Source organism: Hyposmocoma kahamanoa, unplaced genomic scaffold (genome assembly GCF_003589595.1).
Source record: "Hyposmocoma kahamanoa isolate Upper Pololo Valley unplaced genomic scaffold, ASM358959v1 64, whole genome shotgun sequence".
NCBI classification, from domain to species: Eukaryota; Metazoa; Arthropoda; class Insecta; order Lepidoptera; family Cosmopterigidae; genus Hyposmocoma; species Hyposmocoma kahamanoa.
The window spans coordinates 10,389,267-10,415,796 of record NW_020653852.1 but is presented as its reverse complement, the minus strand read 5'-3'; the positions used below and the strand labels follow the sequence as shown (position 1 = coordinate 10,415,796).

General features: G+C 35.1%; 1 protein-coding gene across 1 annotated transcript; it reads right to left on the bottom strand.

Moving 5' to 3' along the window:
* Nucleotides 1-4,685: 4,685 nt before the first annotated feature.
* Nucleotides 4,686-26,284, bottom strand: LOC113231079 (proton-coupled folate transporter-like). Its single transcript, XM_026465246.1, has 5 exons — nucleotides 25,241-26,284; nucleotides 21,853-21,954; nucleotides 18,066-18,287; nucleotides 8,590-8,746; nucleotides 4,686-5,023 (listed from the first exon to the last, which is right to left on the bottom strand). The coding sequence occupies exons 1-5, from the start codon at nucleotides 26,226-26,228 to the stop codon at nucleotides 4,924-4,926; spliced, it is 1,569 nt and encodes a 522-aa protein (XP_026321031.1). The 5' UTR covers nucleotides 26,229-26,284; the 3' UTR covers nucleotides 4,686-4,923.
* Between the last annotated feature and the right edge of the window lie 246 nt (nucleotides 26,285-26,530).

The following is a 26,530-nucleotide window of genomic DNA, read 5'->3' as shown; positions in this document are numbered from 1 at the left end:
GTACGAAAGGCAATGTGTATGCGTGGAGGTATATCACTATGGTTTTAATTTAAAATCATGTGTACTGAAATTAGCATTTATCTGGATGGCCCAGCTCTTAACATTTGGATCAAAATATGACGGGGACCTGTATACTTTTTAAAAGCATGCTTATTAATTTTTAAAATGTACGTAATTTCCAAAATAGTTTTCATGAATAACGTTAGTGACAAGGAAAACTATTTATTATTCGATCTATCTGTCTGCGTGGTGACTGCGAGTAACTGCCTCGGTGGCCGAACGGTTACCATGCCGCACGACTACCGACTACCACGCAGAGGTCCCAGGTTTCGATTCTTAGGCCAAAAGAAATATTTGTATGGCCTACATTTATTTCTCTCGTGAGTTTGGGTGTAATTTGTGGTTGTGTATATGTGTGTCCATGGCACCCGCGACACAGGGTTTCCCTAGTGCGGGACTATTTTGAGTGTGTGTGTAAAAAAAATAGAATATTGTAAAAACAACTAAAAGATATTTACTTAACACAAAATGAGACACGCTTTATGTGAGCTAGTTCTGGCCATAAGAGTCCTTATTTAAAAATAGAAAATTATTTTTTCTCTTTTATTTTAAAATATATTTGGCAAGTTAGGAAATTGTCTGTTATAGCCTATACATACATTTTAATTATCTTTCACGAGAAGCAAATAATTCGTTTTTCGTCGATTCTGAGAAAATACATATTTTTAGTTAATACACTATTGTATTAACAGTGCGATATATCTCAGAGTGATTACACGCGGTGAGTTTTGCTGTGATACAAACGCCCGTTTGTGATACGCGCGATTATATCGCGACACCAGGGATTATTTGGTGGTTGCATGATGCCAACGCGCGAATGCATCGCTGGCAGTCCCTCATGTAGAATTATTTAAAAGCGGCTACATATCGGCATATATTGATAGCCTTTTTTTAATTGACTTACTCTTGACTACCTAGCCCTTGAGCGAAAATGAGCTTGTCCAGAAAATTCCTATTTCATTGTACTTTAAATTGGGTTGTATATGCTCGGAAAACCGGATGCAGACAGGGTTAATTCCCTGTCTGCATCTGGCCTCAGACCTTTACGAGATTTCATAAATTAATTTAACTTTGAATACCAATGTTGGGTTTGGCAGAACGTAAAATTATTGCAGTGGAAATAAAAGCTTTGAGAAGTGTGGCTGGAGTGACTCTAATGGATAAATTACGGAACAGTGTGATAACAAAGCCTTGCAGCATGAAAGGTAATGAAGTGACAAAGATAAAGAAAAAGATTCTTAGATAAATAAAAATAAATAAAATAAAATAAATAACGCACACACTCAACATAGCCCCGCACTAGGGAAACCCTGTGTCGCAGGTGCCATGGACACACTTATACACAACCACAAATTACACCCAAACTCACGAGAAAAATAAATGTACGCCATACAAACATTTCTCCCGGCCCGGGAATCGAACCTGGGACTTCTGCGTGGCAGTCCGGCATGGTAACCGTTCGGCCACGGAGGCAGTTAGATGGTTCGGTTATGTCTCTACATCTGTATCTGTTTCGTCAATTCGTCGTGTGTGTGATCTGTTTCGTCAATCCTTTTTTATTCATTCTCTCTAGAATGAATAAAAAAGCATTGACGAAACAGATCTATAATGCGTGTTTAATAGAGTGAGCGGGCAAGTCGGCAAGGGCGACCAAAACAAATTTACTTTGATCATATTTTCCTAAAGAAGCCTTTCAAGAGTACTCTTAACCGACGAGCATGTGTGGAAGCATTGATGCGTATTGATGAGGCGAAGTATGTGTGTCAGTCTGACAGTTAAAAGTACTCTTGACCTGGCCTGTCTTGACATCTTCAATGTGATCATGGTAAATTTGCTTTGGTCGGCCCTTGCCGATTTACCCGCTCACTCTTGCCTTATAGATCTGTTTCGTCAATCCTGTTTTATTCATTCTCTCTATATGTCCAAACTCTCTAAGCATCATGTCAGGATCATAGCATGTGGTAGTAGAAAAATTACTTGTGAAATAGTTCGTCCAAGGAAGTACTAGCACCTTACAAATTTCTGCCGCCGAGCGGTAATGTGAGCATTACTACGTTCCGATTTGGAAAACTAAGGGTGCTGGTGAAATTACAGGCACATGGGACTTGCCAACTTGTATCTATGGATGACGGGCGCAGTGGCAACGCCTTATAAATCTTTGCAATTTAAAGCTCTGAGTGGCACTGCAACTGTTATGAGTAGGCGAGTCGCTTACCACGCAGGTGCTCGTCCTGACACTTGATGTCATAAAAAAAATGTGACAGGCTGTTGTCTTTGCCTAGCCCGGTGGGAAATAGGGGTGAAGTATATGTATGTATGTTTAAATACCAAATTTTCCAGTATCGTTTTCATTCATTACAATAACTACTACCGGCTGAAATTAAATGACGTGTCTTGGAATTAAATTCCTCAAAGGACAATAAATTTTGCCTTTATAACAATGATTCACATACAGTTGACACTTATTATCGACCACTCCAAGTGAAAGTTAAGGTTTTAAGCAGCTTTCCAGTTTTGTTACTTTATTTTGGACCTTTATTGAAGTATAAATGCAATGTAATATATAAAACGGATTCATAATATGTAAAAGGCAGCAATCTATATTATTTTGTGATATTATTATGAAACTAAAAAGCTCATAATAAAACACAAAACTTTATGGTAAGTATGGCTATACCAAAAAAATACAAGATCGTCTAATGTAAGTAATTTATATACATTGTAATATATATTAAATATTATTATTATAAAGTTTTTTATTAAAAAAACAATGGGCATCTGTCCAATAATCATCTGATCCGTCGACTAATCTTGTGGCAAGAATTTTGATGGGACCTTCATTTTCTTATTAAAACGTCACGTCGATTACTATTTAAATTATATAGTGATATACACTGACCTATAAGTCAATGGTTATATAGGTATTTTTGAGGTGAGTACTGTATACCTCTACTATGTTATTAATTTTATAGGAAGTGTTTTATAATAAATGTACTTTTTTTCATATCATTTTATTATTTGTTACAGCATGCCTTATTCTCCTTTATCATCTCAATTACAATAAATCTTGTGGACCAAACATCCTGCATTGGTTCTCCTTTCTCTAACGCTAGGCTACAAGCTTAAGGGCCACGCATAGCAGCTAACGGCGGAGACAGCATCGAAGAGGATTTTGCGCTCGCCATCCTATATCGATGAGGAGATTCCCACACCGAGGAGGAGATTCCCAACGACATATCGATACGGCTCTCATGCCGACGCATTACGTGGCCATACCAACGTAATCGGATCCTTGACATCATTTTTTTTCTGTGTGGGATGGCGGGCGATATTATACTGCGAGCGTTTGACAGCGTACCGCAGAGTCCGCTGGATCGCATGTCGGTGGATGCTGGCGCATACCGGTGGATGCCGGCGAATACCGGTGGATTCCGGTATACAAATTTATACAATGATAAATTTAATGTCGTCTGCCTTCCCGTCCGCCGCTTTGCGCTGGCCCTGTGTGATGCGAATTTAATGCTCCAGACGCAGGACAGAAACTTCCGTGTACAAATTATATATGATTTTAGAATATACTTACTTTAAAGTTCTTCGATTTTTATAGTTAGAAATTACAAAAGTGATTACAACTCAAAAAATCCAAATTTTGCTAAAAATTTATTACATAACTTTAACAAGCACTTATCATACTATTTCGATGACTTTCTAGAATCGATATTCTCGAAATGAACTAATTAATCGGGAAGATAGTTTAAAAACAACTACAGAATAAAAAGCTAAAAAGGCTAAAAAGTCGTTGAATAACCAAATACAAAGACGCGACAACAAACACATAGAAAAATTCGTGAGGTCCACTGGTTCGTTCCGTTGCTTAGTTGGTATAGCGTCTGGCACGGTATGCTAGAAGACTTCGGTTCGAATCCAGCCGGATCGAAGGAATTTTTTCTGAGTGTTCCATTTTTGTATTAATAATTATAACTACAGATTATCCAAAAATGCAAAACCGATGAATTGTATACCGATTATTTAAAACAATAAAAAGCACGGTGTATTTTTCATAATAAGATTTAGCTCACCCCGAGTGCAGCCGTATAATAAGATAAAAAATAAACTATTTTGGTTTAGGCCATTATTTTTGAAAAGCAGCGATTTATGTAGCTTTTTCAAAATGAAGCCGCAATTTAAGATAATCGAAAATTTCCTTAAAACGTCATAATTTTATTCTTCACTATTTCACGTTAGTAGCATTCAAAAATAATTTTGAAATATGTACAATATTCTCACAAAAATCTGCTGTTAATTCTATGAAACATCTACAATGTTCATGTCCAAGTATTGACTTACAATTATAAACAATGTGTCCAAGGTTTTCTTTTTAAATTTAGAACGCCTGCAATTTTAATGAAGCAAACATTTTACAGATACTTGATATAATATCAATAAGAAAATTTTGCTTACAACGAAATTCCAATATTTTATGCTGCAGACTTATCAAACATTGTTCCTAAACTACTTAACCAAATTCTGTTAAAAATGTAGTGAAACAATAACAACGAAACAAGAAATATAAAGAAATTAATACGCTGCTGTGATAAACTTCAACGCCTGATACTTTCCTTTTACTTATTACGTATTTATCAATAAAGAGTTTTTAATTCACATAAAACATTCAGGCTATAAAGTACATTGTTTCGATGTTTTAAATGTACGTGTATAATATACATGTGAAATCAATCAAAATATATTTACCTAAATAACAATATTATAACGAAATTACTTATGTTAATTTATTGGTAATTACAGTAAATCTTTAACAATAAATCTAATTGCATAATTAAATTAAATAAAACTGTACAATGTTTAAAGTGCGGTGACTGCATTTTCATGTGCATACATTTCTTTAGCATCAGGATTCGTTACCACATCTCTCTGTTGTTTTCTGTAGAATATGTATATGGTTCTGCAAAAAAAAATGTGCCAATTGTCAGCAATTTGGTCTTAAACTGGTGAGTTCGGTATAGTATGACTAGAGTAACGAAATTAACTATCCCAGAGCGATACTCTCGACACCCCGATCAGAATCAATTTGTTAAAGTTTGTTTAGACTAAGTGGCGTGGGTGAAAATGACGAAATACAACATTGGACGTTTATGAAACACAGCTCCTCCCAAAGTAAATTGGTCCTTATTAGCTTGGAACATAGTAAAAATGTAGTTTAATTTAAAAAAGCAAACGAATTATGGAAGTAATAAACGCACTAACAAAATATCGCACTTTCTTGCTGAACTCTCTTTGTAATCATCTTATTGTTTTTTTTTACATACTTATTTATGTATATACTCGTATATGTTATTTATTATGATTCATTATAATACTTATGTAAGTAATGGTATTTTTTTGTTTATGTAGTTTATTATATTTCTTTGTTACTCTCTCTTGCACGGTATCGGCTGCTTATAACCTTAGCCCCACTGCCCTGGGTTGGCTGGAAAAGATCTCTTTTAGAGATAAGTCCACCTTTGCTCACTTACTGTTTATCTAATATTTCTGTTGTATTTGTTTGGTGCAATAAAGAGTATATATTAATAAATGAGTACGATGGAGAGACTATTTATACTTATATAAAAACATAATGCCAGTCCTTCCATTTCACACGCGATGTATGTAATTTTATAAAGGCAGGCATATTTTATATTCATTTATAACGTTCAGCTGGTATTTCGCAATACCTAATACAGTATATCACACGGCTGTGTGTTACGGAAGGATAGTATTTTAAATATTTTAGATATGACATTTTTGTTTATGGAGACATTATTTTATTTTCATAATATTACAAGAAAAAAAACTGACTTCTTATATTTCATATTAAAGAGTAATTAATAGATGCCTATGTCCATGTAGGTATATAACATAAACTACTTCCAGGCTATTGATTAGCGCCATCTAGACAAAAGGCGGAATTTTGACCTTTTTCAGACTTAGGATCTTTAGTATATGCAGTTATTGGCCCATGGTTATGATAAGGGCACAAATGTAACTGCCGTTTACCATAAGGTGGACAGTGTGTTTATTCGGTTTGAATATCACATAATCTTAATACAGAGTACTAAAAAAACCGTCCTCCAAAGTCATTCATCCCCTAGTTTGCCACCCTTAGAGGTGGAATATTTTCTCCAAATTTAAATGGAGCCACTCCTAAGGTACACTCTTTCCAACAAAAAAGAATCATCAAAATCGATTCACAAATTATCGGAAAACAAAATTACCGGAGTTATCGCGTAACATGCATACAAAAAAACAACATAGGTACAGTCGAATTGAGAACCTCCTCCTTTTTTTTTTGAAGTACTGCATTCAAACACAATGTTACATAGAAGAAATTAATACTTGTAATTGACCATTACGAACAGCGTCATAAAAATACAAGTGTCTTTTTTTCACGTTTGGTCGGTTTGTTCCCAGATGAAGCAAGCACTTTTTAAAACTTTCACAATTTTCACACATTATTTGAATTATATCGGTACGTAATCGTGTTTAAATATATTTTGTTTACCTCGATGCTTCGGACGTATTGCAACGCCCATGATCTCGAGACAATGGACGTTGCAACACGTCCGAATCGTCGAGGTAATGAAAATATATTTACACAATTAAGTCGCGAAATTCAATAACTCTTTAAAATTCTTTGAATAATTGATACTGTATCAATTATTTAAAAATAAAATCATGTATCCATAAAGCAAATACTATCTACAATATTTAAAGTGTTATTATATCCCTCTGTGTCGCATAGCCGAGGAACATAAATACACAAAATATGAATTTTCTTATGTACACAAAAGCAACCCATTATCGCATTAACTTCAAGCAATAATTTTAGGCTTGACTTGTCACACTAAAGTTCTTATACATTGTCTCCATTCAATAAGGTCGAATATATGTGACCACAATGCTTCGTGAACTAGGCTAAGGGAACATAAGGGAGTGAATACAATAAATGCCTATGCAAACAACCTTGCTTATGTAATAGAATCCGCTCAGTCAATGTCTTTGCACAATTATGCGTGATGGAATTTGTAACTAGTTTTATATGATTATATATGCATGAAGGTACCTGACTAGTAAAATAAATGACGTGCTTACGTACGAATGAGCCATGGTAAGAGTCAAGGCCCATTATGTACCAAGTGGAGCGGGAAAGAAATGTGTTTCAATAGCATTTCATAGCAAGCAATAGTATTTCATAGACAAAGAAGCGTGGAGATGTTAATAAAACGAAACACCGATTGAGGAACAGATTTGCTTCGATTCGCTTTAGTAGACAATGGGGTTAACGCTCCCTATGTGACACAATCTGTTACTAGAATGTTCCTCAAACTACAAACGTCCAATAATAAATAATAAATAAATAAATATTAGACAACATTACATACGTTGCTCTGATCCCAAAGTAAGTAAGTAAAGAAAGCCCTTGTGTTATGGAAATCGGAAACAACGACGGTACCACAAACACCCAGACCCGCAACAATATAGAAAAGTTATTTTTCCTACAATGACCCGGGACCTAAGAGATGACGACCGGTGTGCAAGCTACTCTAACATAAAAGTCGTTATGAGTACAACGAAGTGGAAAGCGGCAGGATAGTAAAGCCTACTATAGTAAAGAAAAAAGAGAAACGAAAACCTTTGTAAAGCATTATGGACTATTATAGGTTTATTTTAGAGATGAATAAATTGCATAGTTTCAGTCAATATGAATCCTATAGTACTTATATATGCATAAAACGTACTCTTGGTAAATCCAATAAATCCAACTTTATGATATGTTTTCCATAAGCCACATTTTTTTTACGATACCAATAGTGACGGGACGAACAATTCGTGCGCCTGGTGTTAAGCGACACGCCTACCCATTGAAACATAAGTTGACAAATCCCATGAGCCTGTAATTTCACCAGCACCCTTACCCTTCAAAATCGAAACGCAGTAATACTTACATTACTGCTTGGCGGCAGAAATGGGTAAAGTGGCAGTACTTCCCTGGACGAACTCTTTCACGGGGAGCTCTACTGCTATATAGAGACCATATACGACAAAAGTGCCTTTACCACATGAGAATCATAAAAATCATGAAACAAATTAATAAAGATAATAACATTAAATTTGTTCCCACTAGAGTTCATGTTTCCGTACGTGAACTTTAGGGTTATAGTTGTTCCACGTACAACTGAGTACATGAAACTACTAGGAATAAAACAAATTTTATCTCTTCTATTGAAGCTTAAAAAAAATGCGATGCGTAGAAACTTACGATACGAAAAAATTACGATAACAATAACGCGCTCACACTCATAACCCCGTATTAGGGAAACTGAAGAATTTTGTGTTGTCTATGTTCGGCCACGGAGGCATTTAATAGCGTAACACACACACAAAAAATCGATCGAATTGAGAACTTAGTTAAAAAATACAATTGATGTACCACTCACGATAAGAATGGCCCAAAGCCTTATGTATACTTACATGAATATAAAGAAGTCGGGTATGGTCATAATTCCTCCCAAAATATAAAACATTCCAGGGAAAGTCTCCACTGTGTTGGCATACAATTTGCTGTATATTGGCGAATATACGGCTTGCGCCACAGCCTCCACGAATCCAATCAGGGAACAAATTTTACCTAAAAAAAGAAGAAATTATTTTGATTTTAGAGGTTTAGCGGATAGTGTGAATCAGGTGGTAACGATGATTTGGAAAGGTCATTTGTTTAATATCAAGTGACGGGACGTACAAGTAGTGTGACTGGTGATAAGGTACACGCATATCCATAGCAGTCGTAGTGCCACTCAGAGCGTTAAATCGCAAAGATCTTAGAGGCATTGATTTGAGGGGCACAGTGCCCGTCACCCTCAGACATACGTTTACAAGTCCCATGTGCCTATAATTTCACCAGCACCCTTACCCTTCAAAAAGGAACGCAGTAATGCTCACATTAGCTTGGCGGAAGAAATAGGTAAGGTGGCAGGGAAGTAACCCTGGACGAAATCCTTCACAAGGAGTTCTACTGCTACTAAATGTACAAAGGTGGAAAGGCAAAAACTTTTCAGGGTCAATCAACTTTTAAATGTCCTGTTCATGAAATTTGTAATTTTAATTTAATACACATTAATACACATTATTTATTTTATACGCTAGATAATCGATTCTTTTATAGAAATCACCGATTAGCAGTGCAAATATCGTGGCAAAAATTATATAGCATCTGTCCCCTGTACCACTAGTTGAATAAATTTTTTAATCATGTAAACTTCATTTAAAATTAAAACCAATACTTCAGGTTTACGAAATATGTAATAGCTTATAACTTTTTATATTTGTTGGGGCGGTATGATATATAACTTCAGTAATATGACCATTAACAGTGTCTCTTGGACAACGATTGTCCTATCACTCAGTGAAGTTATTCACTAAAATAGTAAAGTTTATTTGTTATAAAAAAACAACAAACAATTTTTTTTCATACTGTGTTATTTATCTCTTAAAGCTAACTGAAAATTTTTGTGCTTTATAAAAAAAAGATGGATAATGTTATTGTTAAACATGGGGACAGTCGGGTTGTCCAATAGACATATTTGGTTGTCCAAAGGAAATATTAAAACTTCTAATGCCTATATTTCGTGTTATTCCAAATGAATTTATGAAAATGGTCAGTCAGTTACATAACATAATATCATTCTTGCCATGAAGAAGCAATTAGAGACAAACCAAAGCACGAGTTGTATAAAATAATAATAGAAGTATTTAAGTGCATAAGAAGCAATCAACTTTATCTATTCATATATTCATCTATTCTATATATCATATTACAATAAAGGTAACTCCGAAGCATCGAGTATACCTCCGAAGATTATCAACATCCTTAAAACAATATTAGTCTTTTAATCAACTACTTACACAACTTATACTAAGTAAAGTACGTATCGAGTTCTTAGGTTTTCGCGATTGTTACACATAGGAAATGAAACTATTTTTCCGGATTTAAATCGCGTATGGTCACAGTTGATTCAACAACAGAAAAATAGTTTCATTTCCTTTTTTTTTTTAATTCATATGTAAGTGCGTATTTGACCTCCTTCTCACCTGTTGGAAAGTGACGATGAGGTCGACGATGGAGCATGCACACCTAAATAATGCCTATTCACTCTCGATTTGAAAAGGTCCAAGTTATAACGTTCAGGGAACAAGTCTGCAGGCAGTGAATTCCACTCCATAGCCGTTCGCCAAATCGCCATATAAATATGGAAGCGTAACACTTCGTGCGAATCTTTCGAGTATCCACAACGTAGGGGAGCAGTACTCCATACGACCGGACGTGTGCTTGATACAGGTGAAGCAACTGTCCCGATGTGAAGTAACGCCTCACCCTGGAAAGGATGCCAAGCTGCATTTTGGCCATATATTCAATTTATCTGCCGAAGTTAAAATTTTACGACAGGTCCATTCCAAGTAGCTGGAGACGGTCGGCTATCGGTATGGCTATATGACGAACAGTCGGAGTCAGCTCAAAGGGACTCCGTTTTGTGGAGAATAGACACGCCTGCATTTTGGTAGCATTAAATTTGACAAGATTGGCATCGCCCCAATCGGAGACGGCCCTGAATGTTAAATCCAAATGGCTAACTATAAATTCTCGACAAGATTGGATTTCCTCTCTACGGACCCTTGCATTGGTCAAGTAACGTTCCACAACTGTGCTGTCATCAGCATACGTATAAGTACCTGGAATTAACACACCATTGATATGCAGCAGAAAGAGTTTTGCAGACAGTACGGAACCTTGAGGGACTCCGGCTTCCGACCTATCGCCCGATGTTCGGAAGAGTAGTCTTCTAAGATCACTCAAATGGAACGTTCGTTCAAGAAATCCGAGATCCAATCGCAAAGGTTAGTGTGAAGCTCCATAACAAGGAAGCTTACTTATAAGGCTTACGTGCCAGACCCTGTCAAGGACTAGAAATGTTCAAATACACTGCAAGTGCTTCGTCTTCCTTTTCTATAGCCTCGCTCCAAATGTAATAGGCATACACAAGAAATCCACAGTAGATCGCTCTCGTCGGAATCCGTATTGGCAATCAGCGAGGAGGTCGTTGTCTTCTAGGTTCGACAGGAAACAGTTGTTGAGTACACGTTCCGTAGTCTTGCAGAGTATGAAAGTGACTGAGATAGGTTTATAGTTGATAGGGTCAGCTCTGTTTCCTGCGACCTGGAAACTACATCAGTCTCAAGTAAGAGGCGATACAGGCGTGTGAGAACAGGAGACAACTCTGGCGTACACAGTTGTGTAGGACTACTGCTGGAATTCCATCTGTACCCGTTAGCTTTATTCTAGTCAAGATTCCGCAGAGTTATAAGTACATCTTTTTGGCGTATGCGAACTGGCACCATAGTGCAGTCAGCCTGAGGTAAGGTAGGTGGTAGGTTCCCTGCAGCATCCAGACGCGAACTCTCTGCAAAGAGTGATGCAAAGAGATTCGCCTTCTCTTCTGCAGTATGGGCCAGCGTGCCATCCGATCTCAGCAGAGGTGGCAAAGATGGGCAATAAAAATTACTTTGGATCGCTTTGGCCAGGGACCAAAAGGATTTGCTACCTGCTGGATAAGAGGCAAGCTTGGAGTCTATGCGGTGCACATGATTATGATGACTAAGCCCTATGTAACACGCTGTTGCACTTCTTGACGGCTATATTAAAAGCTTTCTTCATATTCGGAGTACTCGGAGTTTTGCGCAGTCGAGCATCTGCCCATGCTTGGTACGCGTATTGTTTCTTTTCAGATATTCCTATTCTATAAAATAAATTCAAAAAATCATATAGAACAAGTATTTTAAATAAATGAATCAAGCAAAATTGTACTTTTATTATATAAAGAATCAAACTACATTAATTCGTCCTACGGACAACCAATAATGTCCCATGGACAACCAATTTGGTTGTCTAGACGACAAGTTGTCCAAAGGACTTTTTTTTTAATTTAAGCCACCTGAGCAAGAACTGAGGTTTTGTGTCTTCTATATCACTCTTACAATGAAACCAAGACTAAATAGAATCTGTTGCACCATAATTCTGTATAATATAACTATCTATTTACCTATTTCTTGTGGTGGTCCGAGGAACACACAATAAACCGAAGTTTTGAGTCACTCGGACAACCATTAAATAATGGATAATTTTGATAATTTAGTAAAGATGTTGGTTAATGATATATTTATTTTAGTATTTATTTTAAGAAAACCATACATAAAACAATTACAGTTTTAAAGAATTCTTGTTAGTGGTCTCACTTTGTCTGGGACACAATGAGTTGGTCGTCGGACAAAAACTTGATTGACCCTTGAAAACAATGATAAAACAATAAAATCAAATACAGTTCGGTTTAGAATTTAAATACCTACAATAAGTTTTTTATAAAAAAACGACCTAAAAAGTTTGCTTAACCGTTTTCGATGTGTTCGTAACATCTGTTTGCCAAATTTTATTGAAATCGGTTAACGGAAAATGCGTGAAATCTATTAAATCGGATTTATCATCAGACTTGCCACCCTTATTCAACCGAATTGCGAAACATCTCCTTTTTTTCAGGTCAGTTAACAATGACAAAATAACAAAATGAAATACAAAATTGAAACACAAAAATGAAAGATTATCAAAGATTTGTAAAGTTTCGCTTTATAAGAGATGGTAAAGTTTTGATGTTGATACGAATAGAACGCAACTCTCGTTTAGTTTTGGATTGTGTAAGTAGAGCTTGTGATTGTAGAATATACTTTCAAAAATAAACTGTCATCTTGTTCATAACATAAAGTAACTCAGTCAAACATTTACTAACCCTATGGATGAATGTCCGAAATAAAAGCTTTAAATTTGAATTTGAATTGTATTAGCTTCATAAAAACCTATTGTCTTTCATAAGCACACGAACTTTGAGCCTTTATAAATTGTGTGTAGGAAGAAAAACGTCATAATTTTTTTCAATCTCTGTCGGTGTCCTGTACCTATAATATACGTTAGCTAAAAATCTTAATCTAACCACAAATAATTTAGAAGCGGTACGATCGTTCTACCATATTTAGAAGGAAATCTTTTTTTATCAATTATCTGATGTAATCTTCGCTTCGAGAAGTCTGACAACATGCTTTTGAAACGCGGATATTTGAAATCTTATAAACATTGGCAAAAGTAATACAATGCAGAATTTTAATATTTTCCTATATATTGTGTACCTACTTGATTTCATAATGGTATTTACGATATTATCAGCATATTGCTTAGTTTTGAGTAATGATAGACAACATTTTGAGACCTGATCTTTGAAACTTTGAATTATGACGTAATAATTATTAATAACGAAGATTGAATGAGCAATTCGAATCGACGTCTAGCAAACCGTGTCTGACGCTATGCTAACTAAAATGGTGCATTCACTACTTGCATGTCAGTCCGCTGCGCAGGCAGGAGACTGCTCACTCACTATCCTGCTAGCCCACATGTGGAGTCTCGCAGGATGCATTGCAGGATCGCGTACATGCTGCGACTACATTCATAATCCTGCTATACGCGGCGGACTGCCAGGCGAACTACAATACAGGATAATCAATGCCCCTTTTAACCACGGAACGAACCAGCGAACCTTATTTTTCTATGCGCTCGTTGCATATTTTTGTTTTTGGTTTTTATGAAAAAAGTGTTGAATATCATGGTAGTGACATCGTGATATTCAATAAAAACTTGAAAATTCTGTCGTAATGTTAGAATCTCGATAAGAGTATTCATTTCAAAATCACTAATAAAAGTGTGTAGGTATTATAAAATAGATATTAATAAAATTTTGCGTGGATATATTGAATGAGTAAGCCCCACCAACTCCACAGATAGTAAAAGTTATTTCAACTTACGACACGACAGGCCACTTAACAGGGTTCCATAGTCATACTCGTATAAGGAAATCTACTAGGATAGGTATGTCCGTTTATGTACAGATGTATCACAGCCTTTGTACTCGGTCGTTTACCTATAGACCTATTGTAACTTTTGGTGTGTGATATATTGATGACCCGTAACGGAAATAGAAAAACGAAAAGGTAACAGAAAAAAAATCACCCATTGAGTACGGTGTTGTCGTTTGATAGGTCTTTTTTAAACATGTGACCTTCCTACTACTGTCGTAAGAGAGTCACGTTGTGTATTATGTAAAACGCTGGAGGAATTTAGTTTATTGACGGTGATAAAGCAAAGACTGACTAAAACAATAGCATGGTAATAGCAAAGTCTAATTCTATTTGTATCTATAATAAGACAAGTGAGTAAATAGTAGCAGGAGTAGAGCTTCCTGTGAAATAGTTCGTCCTGGGAAGTACTGCCACCTTATTTATTTCTGCCGCCAAACAGTAATGTGAACATTACTGTGTTCCGGTTTTGAAGGGTAAAAGTGCTGGTGAAATTACTGCCACATGAGATTTATCAACTTATGTCTCAGGGTGACAGGCGCAGTGGCACTGCAGTGTCCCTTGATATCATAAAAAAAAGCAAGAAGTACAACTTTCGAATGTTCAAAGCATCACTCGGAGTGTAGGGTTGTCACATTATGTATCACAGTATTCTCGTGCTACATTGAAATAGCCCTTGTCAAATGCACTACTCACATACTGACATTTTTATATCAGCACTGCGGATTGGCATCTTGATTATGGTATTATGATTATGAAATAGAAATGAAATGCTGAACAATTTTAAAATTTAAGGTACTCTTGTTAGAACAACCATAAATATAACAATAAACACAAAAAGCGAACGCTTAAATTCTATAATGAATGGTGTGTGCAATGATCCGTGCAGTGCAATTCGAGTGCACCGTGAGATTATGCGAATGCGTGCATTCGTACGCGGCGCGCGGCCGACGCTGCACTGTGATTCCCCCATAGGCCATAAATCAAAAAAAATCATTGGCTTATCCCGGTTAGATCAACTCACTAAGTTAGTAACTAGTTAACAAGCTTCCAAAAACTATAAATATCAATGTAATTAGGTCACGTTATCATTCACTTTTGTGCATCGGAAGTGAGCGCATCGCGAGACTAATTATCACCACGTGTGAGTCATCGAAACTTAATCACTTTGTTTTTGAGTGTCACTATTCCAAATCAAGTGTTTACGTGTTGTGAAAGCATGGAGATCCAAAAGCATGGTATGTACTTTTATTATCAATTTTTTTTAATTTTTTTTATGCATATTTTTTTTTATATAATTTTTTTATTGAAGGCAGTTTTTTGGTGAAAATTTTTGGCATAACTTAATTTCCTTTAGACCTACAACTTTTGGCTGCGCTGAGCTGCACCTGAGGTATATGGTTTTTGAATAAAGAGTATGTCCTTATTAAGAGCTATAAGTTTCATTTGCATCTTGCTGCCTCTTCTTGGCTTAAAGGGGTGTCAAAGTATGCATGTCCATAGTATTGAATTTTTAATTTTTTTTTAAGTTCAGCTTTCATATTGTTTTAGGTACATTTTTCAAATGTTCTGTATCGAGGATGACAATTTTTGATATTTGGCACTCTAAAGTGGGTAATCCAAATGAAAAAATGCAACACGTCCTGAGCACTTTGACCGAAACATCATCCCTTTCTGACGACATCGAAAATATTGATTTAGAGACTTTAAGCCTTAAAATTAAGAATATTTGTAAACGAATTTCCCACTACTGGGCAAAGTCGAATCGTACTAGATCTAAATTCTTAGAAAAATATTCAGATTGGCTGCATGTCGTTGAAAATATTGATGTACAGCGAACTGAGTTACGTGTATCTCAGAGCTTTGACGAAGTTAAACCATCAACTTCTTCATCGCATGGCCGTCCGAGAATTAACTTTGACGACACCAGTAAACGTACAAAAAGGAGAAGATTGGCTAGTTTGTCTAACCAAGACCCTTCTCTTGTACAGTCATTGCTCAATGCGTCCGATAGCTTGTCTTGTCCTGAAATCGATTCTAGCGAAGTTTTATCGCTCATTGTTGAAGCTCAGTTAACTCGACATCAATATATATTAGTAAAGAAATTTATAGACAATAAGTTTTCAAAAACCATTTTCCCATCTTACCAAAGTGTCGTGGAATCTAAAAAACACTGTTATCCTTCAGATATTACTGTTACAGAATCATCCGCCGAAGTCGAACTTCAAAGTTTATTAGATCATACTGCCAATCGGATTCTCAAGTCTCAAAAAGATGTTTTGGATAGTGTACCTAATGAGTCTCTAGATAAGATATCTTTGATAGGGAAATGGGGTTTCGATGGCAGTACAGGGCATTCAGAATATAAACAGTGTTTTTCTGACTCCACTCTTGAAGACAGTAGCCTGTTTGTTACTTCGTATGTGCCACTTCAGCTTGTTTTGACAACAGATAACAAAGAAAATTCAGTAGTTTTGTGGAAAAATCCTCGTCCTTCATCAACTCGATACTGTCGTCCTATACGCCTCCGATATTTGAAGGAATCGACTGCAGTGTCAGTTGAGGAAGAAGCTCATTTTAAAGATAAAATAAGGAACTTGCAGCCTACTGTTTTCAAGGAAGAAGATCGCGAATATCGCATTACTCATTGTTTGCAACTTACTATGGTAGATGGTAAAGTGTGTAATGCACTTAGTGGTGTTTCTTCATCAAAATGTTTTATTTGTAACGCCTTGCCCAGTGAAATGAACAAAATTGACGAATGTTTAAATAAGGAAGTCGATGAGAGTAAATATGAATTTGGTTTATCACCTCTTCACGCGTTAATGCGTTTTTTTGAATATTTTGTTCATGTCGCGTACAAGTTAGATGTTAGGAAATGGCAAGCTAGGTCCGCTAATGACAAAATGCTTGTTGCTGCAAAAAAATCATATGTTCAGACTCAATTTAGAGAAAGATTAGGGTTTATAGTGGATAAGCCTAAAAGTGGCGGAAGCGGAACATCAAACGATGGTAATACAGCCAGGCGGTTTTTCTCGAATTTAGAAATTTCCGCTGAAATTACTGGGATCAAGAAGGATCTCCTAGATCGTTGCTGGATCATCCTTCAATGTTTAAATTCGGGATATAATATTAATAAGACGAACTTCGAAGAGTTCGCTTTAGAGACGGCTCGGCAGTTAGTTGCCGAGTATCCGTGGTATAACATGCCTGCTTCCGTTCACAAAGTTCTAATTCATGGTGCTAATGTTATAGATTACGGTTTGTTGTCAATCGGAGAGTTGTCTGAAGAAGCAGCTGAAGCGACTAACAAATACATCAAGTCTTTTAGAAAAAATCATACGCGTAAAATGAGTCGCATTGTGACCAACACAGATTTAGTAAATAGGCTGCTTCTTCATTCAGATCCCTTCATAACAGGTCTACGAAAGTTACCTGTTAAAAAAAAAGGTGTACTGTCAAAAGCTGTATTAGACTTGTTATGTATTTAAAGTTAATATTGTTGAGATTTAATGTATTTTGGTATAATTTGTGTTTTGTTTGTATTTTGTAAAATGAACTTTTTTATGTATTTTTATTGTTTTAATTTATTCATTTGTGGTTATTGTTAATACAAATAATCATTATTTACACAGTTTTACCATTAAAAGTCGCAGTATAAAATGTTTTAGATACATCGTCTAAAAACAAAATTACTGCGAGACATTTTTACACCTAAATATTGTCAAATATTTTTTAAAATGTATAATTTTATTAATTTACGTTTACCTAATCATATTTTAACGTAATAAAATAAAAAAATAATAATAATTTCGGAGTTACGTATTTATGACCGCCTTAGTATGGAGCGTGAATCACCGTGCGCTGCTACGTTTCTATGGAATTACTCAGCTTGTCTTTATTATATTATGGTAAAAGTAACATTTTGTCACTTTCAAGCAAAAAGTTGTGTATGAAACCAGGACCATGACATATCACACAAAACATAAAATCCTTACCAACTTCTTCAGGCTCTACAACCTTTGTACCCAAAGATCTAATTGCAGTAACTCCAGAATTTCCAAAGATGTCGAAAGCCGGTCCTGCATAGAACCAATCTCGTGTCGGCGCAAACGCAAAGACGAAACTTGAAACGACTTTGCACGTAGTCGCTATAATGCCCAGTATTGCGTCGTGAAATTTGAGTAGTTTGCTGAATACTGTTACTGCTACCATTGTTCCTGAAAAGATATATGTAGAAAATAAAATAAATGGTACTGGTGGTAAACCATCACTGCTTATTTTCCCTTTATGAGATAAGCTGTGACTCCCAGTGTTGTCGAGGCTGTGTGTGTGTGTGTGTGTGTGTATGTGTGTGTGTGATCATCATTTTAAGAATACCTAAAATAAATAAGACAAATAAATAAGCTATAATATGCTACAAATATTATTTGTTTCTTTAATTTATAATTCTTAATACCGGTTATTTTAAAATGCAAGAAATTTTGTCTTTGCTGTACATGGTCCATGGACTAACATGGAGTGCGATATTGCACCGTGTTGATCTAAGTAGTAAATATTATAATATCATAATTGTGTTTGACAAATTTAAAGTATATTTATTTGTTATAAAATATACACCACCGCGCTTAAAGGGACATAGATATATTTACATTGTCTTGTCTTATAATTTCTATAATATATGTTATACTGTTACAGGTCTCTACAAAAGATTACAAATTCTGCCACCGCTAGCTAAAATGCGGCTATGGGACAAAATATTTTTTGATATATCATAAAACCCATTACCCAGTTTTAGAATACTGAAATTATTTAAAAATAGAATAGAATGTAATAGAAAAATATTTATTTATTATTTACACATTAAAAAAACCTATCAATTGAAAAAAAATTTGAAAAAACTAAAAAAACATTTAAAGGTATTTTAGCTAGGTATGCATCATTCCGATATGTCAAACACGTTAACTAATTTCAACTGTTCTTCAAAAGAGAATTTTGAGCTCTTCTTAGGCAATTTTGAAACGAATATTTGACCACTTGTCATTACCCGCGTTTTAGTTAGTGGACGGCAGAGTATTAACTCTTATAATACAACCGAGAGAAAGAACAACTGTTACTTTCCGTTGAACGTACACGATGAGTCGGGAACTATGTTAAGTACGTCTGCTTTAACGTCACTGAAAATTCTCATGCTGTGATAAAGTAAAAAAATGGCCCATATTAGTACGACTGTACGGGTGGCATGAGACGATCATATTTTACCACAATTTGTCGTTCGGGCGTCGCGTCGTCGTCGCCTTTCGACCATCATCGGTTGGATACGCAATAGGAAATTCGCAGGAAGCAGATGCGTTACTGACATGTGTCGAGCCCAGAGATGGGCAAACACCCGGGTTTTTAACGGTTGGTTCAAATCGGACAAAACCCATTGACGCTCGAAATCGCGAGCAAAAACTAGTTACAACTAAGTATTTGTTGTAATTCGAAATTCGTACAAATTTTAAGGCTATTATTACAAAATGTATATTAGTCTTTCTTTAGCGAATCGATCGCTAGAAAATTGCATTGAAATAAAACGACATAAAAAATCATTACTTTTTCGCGTAAAAAAAACTTTTTATGTCGAAATTTGTAATAAGTATGGAATTATATCAAATTCCGTATTCGCCGTTTTCGCCCAGGACTTCGCGCAGAAACGGCGCTTTGGGTAAAAACCCGTTTAAATGATTTAAACCTCAAAGAAAAGAGAAACCTTGATTGGGTTTTAACCCTTTTTGTACATTTTGTGGTTTTAAGCCACTGGTAGAGTCGCGCCACAGCAACCGTCTTCTTTGTTTTTATTACAAGGACTTAAAAGCTTTTTCGACAGGCTGAATGTAATTCTGTGTCGATATGTCGATGTGGTGATTCCCATACAGGAACCGAAAATGGCTTTTGCGCTAGCAAAATGGAAGCCTCTTTTTCGTCCTTCTACTTTAACCAGATCGTCGCGCCATCTATCTGGCGGCTGCGACGTTTACCTATACCTGGTCTTAAATTAAACATACAGTATATTAAAAACAGTAACACCTTAAAACTATAATAGCTAATTCTTAGAGATGAACAACATTGTTACAAACATATAAAAAAAACTTCTTTAAAAACTGGTTCCCAACATTACGTAATATTAAAAACAATTGTGATTGTGTTTAAATTATACATATGTCACTAGGAAGTTTGTTTATACCTACTGGGTTCTTCTAGCCAAATCAGAGAATAATATCACGGTCTAGTTTTCGTACAAAAAAATCTGCTTCAACAAACTGCCTCCGTGGCCGAACGGCTACTAAGCTGGATTGCCCCGCAGACATCCTGGGTTCGATTCCCGAGCCGGGAGAAATATTTGTATGCCTACATTTATTTCTCTCGTGAGTTTAGGTGTAATTTGTAGTTGTCTATGTGCGTGTCCATGGCACCTGCGATACAGGGTTTACTTAGTGTGGGACTATGAGTGTGTGGGTCATTATGATTATTACTTTTTTGTAGGTACCTAATTGTGTACATATTATACTTGATCGTGCAAATATATATGAAATATTTGTTTATTATACCTACCTACCTACAAAAAATATTTTGCTTAAAAACATCCTTTTAGAATCAGGCAAAAGAAAGACTAGAATTGATCTAAAGTACTTACATAGAAAGAAATTTCATATAGATATTTAGTGAAAATACTTATATTAGGTAAAACAGGGGGTGACCTCGGATCTCCAAAACGATTATGATTTTCAAAGTCAAAGATGTAAAGTCAATGCCAAATTTCTGTACCGATAAATTGGTCATTATAATGTTGTTTTTATTCAAAGTAAATAAATCTTGTCTTCTACTTATATTATGTTACTGATCTCAATCATTACAGTTTTGAAGCAACGCTGAAAAATTGTTTTCGATCGCTGGTTACAATTAAGGACCTAGATTTATTGCGATTTTCAATTCACCTAGTTATTATAGAAGAGAAAACCAAAATACAAGTATACACAAAAAATAAAAATAAAAATTTTGAAAAGATTTTTCTAAGCGATAAATTGGTAAACCTCATCTCAGCTCAGTGCTCGTTGAAAACTAGCGCCATAATCAATTATGGCTGTGGCATAAAGTGAATGAAGTCCTTTTGCGTACGCCACAACCATACATATGACTGTAAGACATTTATAGTCGTTCTGATTAGTTTTTTTGTTTCTTGTCTGTGTCGTCTTATTTTATTTTGTTTTTTTTTTTATATTTTAATTTTCTTTATTATGTCTTTTCATTTTGTTTTGCTTGTCTAAGTAGTATCAATATTTTTTTAGTATCTATGTGTTGTGGCATTGCAATAAATGTCTATTCTATTCTATTCTATTCTAATAGATAAGTAAAGATACTTCTTTACCGATGAAGTGAGACGAGCATTGACAGTCTTTATTAACTCTGGAATAACGGAAACACGGTTCACACGATTTAAGATAAAAAAATGTTATTTTGCATACAATTCGCGATGGTTAGAAACTTAAATCGCGAGATTTTTTATGGAAATAGGCCGGCAAAATTTCAATTCTCGTCTTGACTCGCCAGTGGAAAAGCACCTTAACCGCTGCTCAAAGATATTTGCGATTTAATATCAAATTAACGAGCCTGTCATGCACTACATGGCCGGTAATCAAGTGTTGCAGACGATGTGACCTCCATAAATGATTGCGCTTACTGGCTATATCCAGACTTGAACTATTCTCATAATGTAAGTATTAGTAAAGTGTACACAATGTTTACCAATTATTCCCATAACTGTAGAGTATGTCGAATAGAGACTGAAGTCAACAATATCCATATTGAATTTCTTGAGAGCGTAGTAATAAATGTTATTCCCCTCACCTGTAACAAAATAAATAACTTTGCTATAAAATTTGTAAAAATGTCTACGTTTTACACATTGACGTTGCCCTTTTAGGATTTCGCCAGTATCGGGTTTTCCATTATGCAATTTTATGGGTTTTCGTAGGTTCTGCTATTCTATGAGTATTGTGGGAGTACAATGAGAGATTATTTAAATAATTTGTGGTTTCATTTAGTTTTTGTTTTGTTTGTGATTTTGATTTTTAATTGTTTAACTGTCTTAAGTGTAAATGTTTTTTTAATTATGTTTTTTTACATTTCTGTTTTTCTTTTTTGTTATTGTTACTTATAAAGTCACAGAGATCGAAGATAAAAGCAGAATTAACATACTTTAAAGTTGATTAAAAATTTGTGGGGTTTTAAATGAACGGTGGAAAGTCATCATACTACAGTGATCCAGAATACCCATTGCCCAAGTATTCTGTAAAAACCAAAAGTTACAAATTGTTCATTATTGGAATAACGTAATACAAATAAACAAGTCACAATTTATAAAAACAATCTCTAATTTGGATTCAAGTAATTTAGTCGAAATATTAGCCATAATACAGAATATGTACGTATCGAAGAGAAACTCAGCTTCTATAATTAAGGTTCTACAAATAATTTATAGAACCTAAAAAGGGATTTTTTTTAGGCAGCAACAAAAAATATTGCAAATGAATACTCGCCTACCCACATAATACCTTTCACGTATATCTGTATAATATTGAAATACCATATTTGGACTTGAAAATATATTATATTAAAAGCTTTAGTAGACTTTGAAACATATTTTTATAGCTCCGAACTTCAATACAAAAACCTAACCGTTATTAGTTAAAGTAACCGTTATAAGATCTGTTACAAGATATTTTTTCCAGAAAGTATAATACAGATACAACTATAACTATACATATGTAATATATCTAAGCCTGAACATGGCACAATAATACTACTATCTGTCCACCCACATATTTTGCAATGATTACTATCTTATTAAGAATGTATAGGGGATCAAACACGTAATGAACAGGTTCATTTCTTTAATTCTTTTGTTCATTTATATACGGAACGAGGATTAAATTTTTTTTTCTTGTCTTAATTTATATCAAAATATCGCTGCATTTTTAAGAATAGAGGTAAAATTCAAAATAGTTCCATGTTCCCTTGTTACTCTTATTACCGAAATTTTTTACGGTATCAAGTGACGGGACAAACAAGTCGTGCTGATGGTAAACGTCACGCCTGTCCATAACAGTTGAAGTGCCGCTAAGCGGTTTAAATCGCAAAGATCTGAGGGGCACTGCCACAGCGCCTATCACACTGAGACAAAGTTGACAAGTCCCATAATAGTACTAACAATTCGTTTATTTGCTTAAAACATGGTATAACAAAAGATGTAACAAGGAACAGTGCCAGTACAAACATGTTTCGCATATATTAAATAGCATGCAAATGTCTAGTTATACAATGTCATTTAGACTACTTGTTTATATTGCCCCTCCCTATCAACCTCTTGGTTATGCGGGAAGGACAATATGACCTGTGCGAGCGAACCTGCACAGGGATCATCTAAGTCAGGTCCTAACCCCGGATCAGCACGTTTGCACGGATTTCATCCGGTTCTCTGTAGGGCAAGTGCCTAAGGACTACCACAACAATAAGAATATCACAAACATGTCAAGTTATAAATTAAATTTGTCAAGAACGATAAACATCGTGAAAAAATCTTACACCTCATTTTCTGCCAAATATTTCGTTTAGTCATAAAAAAATATTTTCAGTTACCAAGTGGTTAACTGAATTTTGTTTTAAATAAACTTAAGAGTAATAGTTTAATCTCAAGTGGTATTTTGTTATACAAACAACTTTTGCTGTATTTAGCAGTCATAGGAATATTGTTAAGTCAGTCTATTCGGATTTCTGCCAACTCTAGTATTCACATCACAAAGATACAACAAGAGTCTGCATGTTTCGTGTGGGGTAATTTGCTCTAAGGCATTTCTTTTGTGCTCCAAAAGTTCTGTTTCGATCTGTACTATTACCCCAAGCTATAAGACCGTAACGTAGTATGGGTTCTACATACGCCCTAAATCGCCGCCTTACTTTCTCAAACTCGTATCTTGAAGCACAAAGTTACTGAAATGCAAAAAATGGATTGTATATACAAATTTTGCAGGCTGATTTCACATCACATTTTCTTCATATTTACACACTAGCTTTTACCTACTCTTAAAGTAATGCATCCAATTTAACACCCTTGATAAGAAATTTAAAATAAATAGAAAGTTTTGCCATCTCCTCAATAATCACTCTTTAAAAGATACGAGTTTGACAAAGTAAAGCATTGTTATGTCGTTGTGACAACTTTCTTATGTATTGTATTTGGAGCATCACGTGAAAGAGTTCGTCCAGGGAAGTACTGCCACATAACCTATCTCTGCCGCCAAGCAGTAATGTGAGCATTATTCTGTTTCGATTTTGAAGGGTAAGGGTGCTGGTGAAATTATATTAAAAGTATTTGAAATATGCATGTTTAAAAAAACTTGTAGACTTTTGTGATAAGTTGAATATTATGAAACCAGAGCAACACGATTTCCAAAAGCGGAAATCTACAACATATTAGCAATGTATACTCTTATAAAATCAGAGAATATTAGTAATAACGGTAACTTAACTCCAGGACTATTCATTGATATTTCATAAGCATTTGACTATGTCTCACATAATTTACCCAATTTGCAATGGATGGAGTTATATTTGGCAAACCGTGTCTCCAAAATAACAAATAATAAATTATAAATAGGTAAGGTGGCGGTATTTCACAGGCAGCTATACTGCTACTAAATTCGTTCAGAAAATAGAAATTTTATTATGAATGAGATACGGAGCTTGTCATTAATTAAGTGCTTAAAATAATCACGTGACTATGTTAACACAGTCCACGATTTATGCAATTTTTGATAGACAAGTCTTAGTTTTCTTTAAATCATTTACCTGATGAATTAGATGCTTTTGAAATAGGAAACTATTCTAAAAAGCGTTAATAAATTTCTTATCAAACGTATCCTAAAAAAGCAAGTTGAACTATTGAAACAAATTTAATTTGTGTAAATCATAAACATTTCACACCGACGTACTTTCTTACATTTTGTTCCACATAAAAGAGGTTTTCGGTTGTGAATCCAAGTCAAACTCGCCCTTAGTCGGGTCATTGATTGACTTATAATAATATTTAATTCTAATCTACAACCATTAAATATATATAAGAAAATTATCTTACCGAAAACAGGTCCTATTATAACAATATGTGCCCAAATAACTAGAAGCAATTGAATTAGCCGTCTTCCCCTAGACATCACCACCAAAGAAATAGTGTCCCATACATTGTTTGGATGGAAAAACAATTTCAGCTTCTCTAGAAACGTTCCTTCAGTTTCAACTTTCTTAACATCATGAACTGTGAAGTATGTATATATGAAGCCAATAATAAACATTATAACATTGCTTCCGAAGATTCCATAATAACCAATAGCTTCTGTCAAAACTCCACTGATAGCTGATCCTATAGGCACAGATAATGTAACTATTACAGCGACTATACCAATTCTGAATGTACGATTTTCCAGATTTGTTACGTCAGCCATATAGCTATATGAGCCCATAAGAGCTATGGACAATCCGCCACAAAATGCTGGAGGTAATGCTTCAATCAACGCTGTGATCCATAACGGCCATTCTAGGAAATAATACGTCGCTAAAACCAATCCTATTGCGGATAGCAATTCCCCTATAAGAGGTATGAGCATCAAAGCTTTCCTGTTTCCAGTTCTATCGCTCCAGGCTCCGACGAACAAGATCATGAGAGCAGGAATACCGCTCTGTAAAGGTTGCTTCCAAGCTGTCATGTCTGCATTCATTACTGATGCTTCATTCAAAGCAGTTATAGTTATATTATCGTCTGCGTTGCCAGATATAACTTTGGTGCAAATTTCTTCTGAGTAGTTCAAATCTACACGGCAAGCCTTTTCCAAATTTAATTTTTGTACTGCTAGAGCTGATACAATATTTGGTAACACAAAGCATATTAAAAATGGTTCCACAGTAAAGAAAGCAAATGCCTTTCTTATGTAGTGAGGTAAGTTATTTATAAACTTTACTGTCTGTTGTGAAAATGTTAATTTCTCCCCTTTTTTCGGTTGTCCATTTTTGGTTGCATGTAATCCTGGTTTTTCTGGAAGTTCAGTTCCATTATCTTTTTCTTTCTTCATTACTAAAACACTTTATATAAACACTTCACTTTTAAACCGTCTCTAGCTAGCTATCGTTGCCGTGTATGTTTTGTGTATATATTCGGAATGCGACTGATCTCCGATTCCATCAGAGCTTAAGACGAAACCAGTTTTTTATAATTATAGTAACCGAAGATGTTTCTCTAAACAAGTCGTGATACTGATAAATATGTAAAGTCAAGGTTATGTTTACGAAAAAAATAAAATTATTTAACTTTATGTTATAAGTTTATAATAATACGTATCAACAAATAAATAGGTTTGAAACAACACATTTGGAT